This window comes from Saccoglossus kowalevskii, chromosome 15 (genome assembly GCF_978046115.1).
Source record: "Saccoglossus kowalevskii chromosome 15, keSacKowa6.1, whole genome shotgun sequence".
In the NCBI taxonomy this organism is placed as follows: Eukaryota; Metazoa; Hemichordata; class Enteropneusta; family Harrimaniidae; genus Saccoglossus; species Saccoglossus kowalevskii.
Genome location: NC_140655.1, coordinates 31,113,638 through 31,122,861, shown reverse-complemented (window position 1 = coordinate 31,122,861; position 9,224 = coordinate 31,113,638). Strand labels below are relative to the sequence as shown.

The following is a 9,224-nucleotide window of genomic DNA, read 5'->3' as shown; positions in this document are numbered from 1 at the left end:
CCAAAATAATGGAGCATTCCTATAATTCTACAAAGTTACAAACTGGATAGATTATTTGACGCTGAAATTAATTAAGCTAACGAATCTAACTTTTATACGAAAGTAATATTCAAATCAATTTATTTTATTTTGTCTGGCATACGACACTCGTATATAATCTCTTCGTAAATCAAATTTCACATTTGATCTGCTTTGATTGTGACCCATTTCCGAACCCGATAGGTCGTGACCTGACTGTCTCGACTGTTTTTCGGAATACCTCCCGGAATAACTCGGAGCATTCCGTAATGGCTAAACCGGGACCAGTCGCGATGGAATATTAAAATTAATCATGTTTTAAATATATTTTTTTCGAAATTCGGGTGTTTTGTGATTGTCGTTAGGGGTAGACAATTTCTTTGTTTGTTCGGAATCGTTCGGAACGTATCGAATCGTCGAGCAAATACGTGCACGAGGTCACATGACCGCTTGCTTTGCACATGCTCAGTCTTCTGTTCGAGGCCCAGCTAAAGTTGGTAAGCTATGCTAGATTGTTCTCACTAAAAGTGCATTTTTTACGCAGTTACATGGTAGCTATTGATGTGATATCATCCTCAAAAATAGCATTTGGAGCAACTTAATTATTTGCGAACATTTTCTAAGGTGGGAATTTTTTAAGCTTGTGTAAATCTGTGCCCTTTCTTTGGCGTTTGCCGTCCGGCAATTTCGCTTGTCTGACGTGGTAGAGGTCATTCACACGTGCAGACTTCCTAATTTGTAAAACGTTGGCAGCGGGTAGTACAATTGTTTGTTGCCCGCTATTTTATATCGGTAGAAACTGTTAAAATGTTACCTCTCGGGCAACGTTGCTACTTGCTTCATAATGATTAATTGTAAACGATATAACGCAAAGGTCAGTCGTTCAACAACCGCTCTTTGTGACTCGAACTTACGACACAGTGTATGTCCTTGTACCAAGCTTAGTGGACTGTAGTTTGTGCTTTTCCGTTCAAAATAATAAAAATCTTGTTTTGGAATTTGAGAAGCATATTTAAGCCTACTTGTATAGGGACATGGCGAATCATGAAATTTTCATAAATAGTACTCTGCCCCCCCCCCCCCAATCTGCCTGTGAACATTCTGCTTGGCGACTGTACAATACACATGTAAGCTGCTTGTGCTATTATCCAGGGTAAAAAGTTGCATAAATTGACAGGAGATTAACCAATGCCAGAGCAGAAGCATCTTGTTGCTGAAAACTGTAAGCATCTCTGTAATTGGCTACTATGGGAGGGTGCATCATTTGCCTCCCTAATTCCTTGCTGAACACGGGGAGGGGGGGGGATGAGCACCCCAAAAAAGTTTTGGTTAATTTTTGACTGCTTGTGATGTGCAGTACTTGGCCCAGACACATGGTTGAAGTTTCAAGATCACATAAACATAGAGCTGGTGTGTAATTGAAGTGTTCCATAGAGAATATACACTGATCTTCTGAAAAATAGATTTAAGACAAGAACTACAAATGTTTTGACAATTTTCATGCACCCCAACCTCAAGAATAGATTAACCGAAAAATGTTGTGGCAATAGTTCTAGATTCCATAATCTATTCAGACATTCCTGAAGTTTTTTTTTTTAGCTTTGGGTAGATTTAAGTGAAAAGTGTGCTGCATGCTTGAGCTATAATTTTAGATTGCATACACATGTTACATGATCTTCAATATTGACCTTTTGATCTATGCTTAAAGGGGAACTGCTCAATCCCATGGATTGCACTAAAGAATCATGGGACACTATTGTTTATGTTTACAATGTTAATCTATCTTTTGTTATCCATTGTTATTTTAATCCAGAAAGTAAATTTGTTGTGAGATTAGGCTTAACTGGAAGGTGCCCCTTTAATATTGAGATAATTGAGTATTTTATTTCTAAAAATTTCTTTGATCTTTAGAAAATGTGAATGGTACAAATCCATGCTATTTAGTATCAATTAAATGAGACCTAGAATGCGAATTGAATTTATCCATTTTATATCTATTATAAATTGTAATGCAATTTTTAAGAATCATTTTCCCTTCACCTATACAAGTATTTGTAAGTACAGTGCAGTACTAGGTTTATTTAAGACATTTGCATAACAACAGTTGTTGACAATAGAAGATACAATAGACATTCTCGTAGTCTGGGATTTGGTTGTACATAGTGATAAATCTATTGTAATTTCAACTTAAGCACCTAGTTTCTTTTATTAATGGTCCTCCATATTATTCTACTTGTTAGTATGCAATGCATTCATTTCGCTTATTTGAACACTGTTCAAAAACAGAGACCTTGCGGATTGACCTCGATGCGCCATCTAATTATCTAGATGTGTTAGCTATATGAAGATGAAAGAAGGTTTGGGAAATTGTTGTCGAGAGTTGAATGGTGTTAAGATAACCTTGACTGTTAATTTTCACAAGAACTGAGTCAATTAAAATTAAGATTTGTTGGCCCCTATTTGGCTATTATTTGAGGGGGATAGATAAAACCAACAGTAGCTGGAATGTGAGTAGTTAGATGTCCTGCTGGTGACAAGCTGCAGTCACCCCATGTTTAACCTTGATAGCCAAACTAATTAATCTCTCTAGATTGACTGGATGCAACATCAATTTGATTTTTAATTGCTTATTTCTAAATTTGGACAACTAAAAATTGCCCCCCCCCCCTCCAAGCTCAGTGATCAGAACTTTAAATGGTCTATTCAAATCTATTTTTATGAGTGACCTTTACGTATATTCAGACTAGTTTGTGAAAGCCCTGTGAACCTTGGTATGTATAAACTGTTGCACTGTTGCTGACTAACTGTTGAAAGAGCATATTTTTCAAACAATATGTACTTATTTATGAATAATTAATTTTATGTGAAACAAGTCGTTTGATTTTATTAATATCACTTTGATTGTAACAGATTAAACATTGATAGTGGGTCGCCAAACACTGATTGTTCTCTGATTTACTATTGTACTGTAAAATACTTTGTATTCACTGTGTATTGACTTCAGCTCAGAATAAGGATTAATTATACATTGTAAATTCCATGTCTACCTAAATGGAAATAACTACTAGCTTAAAATGAGGCACAATTGTAACAACAAAGCAATATCAAAGTTTGTTGGCTTTTGTATTATTGACTTGCATTAATCTTTTGGGGGTTGGGGGATTAAAATAAAATACAACTACACTAGGAAACTGGTTTTCAACATGGAGATGTACAGTAAATATTTTGTTATCTATTTGAAGAAATGTTGAAATTCAGATTACCTATATAATACTAGTGGTCTGGGGTAATTGCCATTTCGGATACTAGTGGTTTAGGATAATTTCCTTTTTGGGAGGCCTATGAGCATATGTACAAATACAAGCTGCTGTCGGATGTATTTTTGTGGTACTCTGGGTCACTGTAAAGACTAGTAGCTAATATGGCTGCAATACAGGGATATAGCCCATTTGCTCTCGTTTGTAATATTAAAGAATTGTTTATAAATCATTTAAATTCCACAGTAAATTTTCAGTTATATTCTGCGTTCTATGCGTAATGTAAAAACTAAAAAAAATATGGCTAGAATTGATGTAGCATTAAAACATGTGTTATTGTAATCCTGAAGTCCATCCATTAAACTATTTGCAGAATGATTGAATACTAATATGGAACACATGTTGTGATCAATATTTGATTTAGGACTTGCATAACTTGAATATTATTTGTTGTAACAGAAATGAAATGAAACTTTATTCCAATTTTAAAATTTTGGTCTGTTCATCCCATCTGTATTGGATGTATATAGGATTGAGTATTGGTTGGTTAACTCTACTGGTGTACGCTATAAACTTGATGTACACACAAATAATTAAATTCTACTTGTTTTACTTCCAGATATTGTAAAGACTACTTGTGGAAGAAACATATTTATCACTAATCATGTCTTCAGGCCCTAATATTGGAATCAATGGGTAAGTAATTCACTGGATCTTCAAAATACACAAATTGTATCTTTCTGAAACTTGGTTTTGTGAATATCCTGATGTTTACCGTATCCGTGATATTTGATGCTAAAGGTTAATTATGATATGCATGTGATAAGACCATGTTATCTAATTTTTTTCCCACAATTCTGAACTTTTCGGGTCATTTGTGAAGTGTAGGATACATAAATACTTGGCCAATGGAAGTGATTACATTGATAAGATAATGTATGATAAAGAATGCATAATGTATTATGCTAATTACTATCAAGAAATTGCAAAATGAGTGTACATTCAAATGAGTACATAGTCGGTCGTACCAGGTTTTATATCTCGCTGTCATTCCATGTAGTTTTAGCACATGAACGATGCTATAAATAAAATTTTTCATCTGATGTATAAACTTTTCCAAGGATGCAAATTGTGAAATGTTCGTGTAGTACATTTATATTTCATTGTTGGTTCAATCAAATTTTGTTGCAGATTTGGACGTATTGGACGTTTGGTGCTCAGAGCTGCACTTGATAAAGGACTTAAAGTTGTAGCCATTAACGATCCTTTCATTGAGCTAGATTATATGGTGAGTAAGTTTGCATATTAACTAGCTAATTTACATAATTAACTATTGTACCAATGAAGTGTGGCAACTGTTGTACTAAGGTTATGCTGCTTATTAGTTTGTCAGTCATAGGCTGAAATGTTTTAGTTTATGCGTTGTCTGACTTTATTTCTAGAATGTACCTCTGCATATTACACCCATGTTTTTTGTACACATTTCATTTTACAATTTAATTCTAAAGATGATTGCTCAGTCATCTTGAGTGGCTGTGCCCATTTCTGACCTTCTTTGTGTGCTGTACAATTACACTAAATTTACTTGGTCACATTTTACGTTCTCAAATTTGAATTCAGCCAAATGCAACACTATCATTGGCCCAAATGCAACCCTCGTTGGCCCAAATGCAACACTGACCATCATTGACCCTATTTTGTAGGTATACATGTTCAAGTATGACTCAACACATGGTAGATTTAATGGAGATGTCAAAACTGAGAATGGGAAACTTGTTGTAAATGGCAATCCCATTAGTGTTTACCAAGAGTAAGTACAATCAGTTTTTTTTTTTTTTTTTTTTTTATATATATATAACTATTCTGGAAATTCTGGCCTTCTGATTTCCACTATGCAAGAAAAATGTTTTTTTTTTTCTACTCCTTTGTCTGTTCATTATCTCAAGATCCACTAAACAGATTTCAATTAAACCTAAATGACCAAATTTTGGAGTCACTTAAAGGGGAACCGCTCAATCCCCGGATTGCATCACATGTTCATGGGTAATTAACTCCACCTCTACAACTAAGTAAATGAATGCTTATTATGCTGGCTTACTCAAACTGTGATTGACAGGCATTTTGCATAAATTAGCTGCCATTTTAAACTCTGGAATTTTACATGTCGCGACACGTTTCAACCAAAAACATTTATACATCAAAAAGCCAACCAGATGAGTGTACTTGCTGCGTACATATTCATGCCCTGTGGAAATGGGTTTGGAATCACAGCTTGATCTCAAAACATCGTAAATGGCACATTTCCTGGACCTCCTGCCATGATGTGAATGGCTTGGTTCGGATTAGCATATTAATTGCGGTGGCCATCTTGCCCTTATTTATATGATCGGTTCCCCTTTAACATTGTGGTAATTTGTACCAGTATGGTCACTGGTCCTAAAATTCTGACTAGTGGTGTCTTCCACCATACGTTTTCTTCACAAATGCCATTAAATCATATCGCTAACATTTTTACGGTTTACCACAATTTCAATATTTTTTTTCTGAAAGAATGAAACCAAGCAACATTAAGTGGGGTGACGAGAAAGCAGACTATGTTGTTGAATCTACTGGTGTATTTACAACCCTTGACAAGGCAAAGGCTCACGTAGATGCTGGTGCTAAGAAGGTCATTATTTCAGCGCCTTCTGCTGATGCTCCCATGTTTGTGATGGGAGTAAACCAGGACAAATACGAAAAGTCCATGTCTATTGTCAGGTAGGCTTCAACTACAGCCCCTTCTATTGCAGTTTTCCAGAAAATAGTTGGCAAGTTTTTTTTGACCCAGGATGTGTGGGGGGAATCAAAGACAATGCTAAATACAATTCAGGGAGCACACATAGGTGAAGGAGTGGAGCGATGCCATATCAGAAGGTTTCTGCACTAGATATCAATTTATTGTGACTGAATTCTGTTTCTATTTTAGCAATGCCTCGTGTACAACCAACTGTCTTGCACCTGTTGCCAAAGTAATCAATGATAACTTTGGAATTGTGGAGGGTTTAATGACTACTGTGCATGCTTACACAGCCACACAAAAAACAGTGGATGGACCTAGCGCCAAGGTATGATATCAAGGAGTTATAGAATAAGAGTATATGTGTGGTGTGATATTGGGATCTCGTGGACATATACAAAAGGCTTCAAAATTGCCCCACAAACATACATTTTTAGAAATGGAAAAACATCTTAGAAAGAACTAGTTAGTGTTGGTCCATTTTGCTAATGTCATACCTTATTCGCGAGGTGTGTATTAGAAGCACTTGCATGTGTACGAGTGATGCCAGCATATTTGATTTAACATCCTATTTGATTTGATGTGATGTGATGTTTGAATAGATTTGTTTGACTAAGCTGAAAACAATAGTCTTCTTTCGTTATGAATTTTTATATCAGAATTTTGTTAAATTCTATAACACTTTAAGGACAATTGTTTGCACTTTCTCTAGTATAACTAATTTTAAGCTTTTTTAGTTGAGCAAAATGCAGTACATGATTACAATGAATGTTTCTGGTTAAAATTTAATGTATTTTATAGAACTGGCGTGATGGACGTGGTGCTGCTCAGAATATTATTCCAGCATCAACCGGCGCTGCTAAAGCAGTGGGCAAAGTCATCCCAGACTTGAATGGGTAGGTAAACATAAACTAAGTTATCAAAACAAATTCAGTTTCTCAATTGACAAGTTGTCAAACTGTAACAACATTTTCTTGTATCCAGCAAGCTCACTGGTATGGCTTTCCGTGTACCAGTTCCTGATGTATCCGTTGTGGATTTGACTTGCCGACTTAAGAAGCCAGCAACATACGATGAAATCAAAGCTACCATTAAGGCTGCAGCTGAAAGTGGCCCAATGAAAGGATTTCTGGGATACACCGACGATCAGGTATGCAATCTCTCATTTAGTGTTGTGTGATGCACAACCTCAAGTCCCATCGTATCTTGAACAATGATGCCCATACAAGAACAAGAAATGCAAACATATTGCTTGTCCTGAACAATTTAATATCTATCATTTGTTTATTATTTATAGTATGCTTGCAAGACTATATTTTAGTGCTTTCTTTAGTCTCCATTCGGACAAAGTAAAACTACAATCCTGATGTCAACTTAACAGTTGTGTACATGGAACTTTCTCTCCTGACCTTCTAGTATTACTTCTGATAAAAGCAACACTCATTTCTGTGAATTTTCATTATAGGTGGTATCCCAAGACTTTTGTGGCGATAGACGCTCTAGTATATTTGACGCTGGTGCAGGAATTGCCCTTAATGATTCTTTTGTTAAGCTGGTTACATGGTAAGTCTGATTGCAAGGACAGTTACATAACATCTCAGCATTTCAAATTGTGATGTGCAGTGATTCTGTTAAAAAAAAATTGCAACTTATAGCAAGTTTTAGTTTTCTATTAGGTTGATCTAAGCCCCTGTACTTTGAATTTTTCTTCAGTTTAGACACAGAAATGCATGTATAGTTCCAGATAAGACTTTGATTCAGACTCAGCTTGGTGTATATATTTTTTTTCAGGTATGATAATGAAGTTGGTTACAGTCATCGTGTTGTTGATCTGATTAAGCACATGTATGCAGTAGACAACTAGAAGATGTGCAGTGTTTTAAATGTGTGAATCTCAAGTATATGTCAATATCATGGGCTGTTGTTTTTTTAGTTCCGTAGCAATAAATCGCCATTACCAAAATTAAAATGTTTGTATTAATACATTACTTAACTTTTTCAAATATCAAGGGCTAGAAATGTCAATTATTTCTGTAATTTACACGATGGTTGGCTAACAGGTTCATCCAATAATTTATTTTTGTTGAATAGAAATAGTTGTATATTTGAGATAGTTAAATTGTGTATTAGGTTAAAAATCGAAATATCTGAAGTGCTGACTGAATTAAAACATGTGAAATCTGTAGTTGTTACTGCATTGAAAATAGTTAAATTCTACTGTATAATTTCTGTCAACTGTAGTGTGTGATGCAATAAACCTGCTTGGGCTAAAAACCTACCTACTCTATCTTGTTTGCACAAGCTGCTTGTTTCCCCTTTTGATGCCATGTGCGGAGTTGCCAAATTTGTCAAGCTCTTGTGCTGCCCCACTGGTTACTGATTGTTCGTATCTATCCATCCTCCAGATGCCTAGTGGCACATAGGGCCTCCACCGCCGAATGTCTCAATTCTGTCTTATCAGCTGCTGCAACTCTGGCTTCCGCCCATGACTTCCATCCAGCCTTGATTCTTTCCTTAATGCGTCGCCATTGTTCGTATAGGATTGGAAATTTGTTCGATTTAGCACAAGAATTCAAAGCTGTTGCCTGTTCCAGTGTTCATATTCTGATAACCAAGTCCCATTTATAAAGCACTGCTACCAGTCTTGTGTAGATTTTAATTACTTTTCTGACTGCGCCTGAAGTACTGTTGTGCATCATCTACACAGTTGCTTTACACATTGAAGTTGAGTCCTGGATACCAGTAATGTAATCTAAATTTCTTGTACGTTTGGCAAGAAGAATCCTAGTTTCTGCCACCATTCTACAATTGAAACTAGAACTGTATTCACCTAAATTTGATACTATGGACAGAATGCATTAATCTTTTACATATGGACTTTGAAGCACTCTTCGTAGTCTCGTCAATGTGCATTTCGGCCTGTCACTAATTGAAACAGTGACTCCCCCCCCCCCCCCAATTATGTTTAAGTAGGAGAAAGTTGTTGTTCAAACCATGATCGTCATGCTGCACTATTGTGCAGTAATTATCTAAGTGAATATACCCACCAACTTTGCCTTGGATTTCATGCTGGGCTTTCAAACTGATATCGTTTGATGAGGCATCTAAGTTAAAATCTGCCTCAATTTTAAGACTTTAGCTCGGCTGATGACTTTGTTGAATGGAGCTTATGA

At 35.9% G+C, this 9,224-nt stretch overlaps 1 protein-coding gene across 1 annotated transcript; it reads left to right on the top strand.

Moving 5' to 3' along the window:
• Positions 1-403: 403 nt before the first annotated feature.
• LOC100370055 (glyceraldehyde-3-phosphate dehydrogenase-like) lies at positions 404-8,329 on the top strand. Its single transcript, XM_006814838.3, has 10 exons — positions 404-515; positions 3,895-3,971; positions 4,467-4,563; positions 4,979-5,085; positions 5,826-6,032; positions 6,241-6,379; positions 6,853-6,947; positions 7,036-7,201; positions 7,517-7,614; positions 7,843-8,329. The coding sequence occupies exons 2-10, from the start codon at positions 3,940-3,942 to the stop codon at positions 7,913-7,915; spliced, it is 1,014 nt and encodes a 337-aa protein (XP_006814901.1). The 5' UTR covers positions 404-515; positions 3,895-3,939; the 3' UTR covers positions 7,916-8,329.
• Positions 8,330-9,224: the final 895 nt, after the last annotated feature.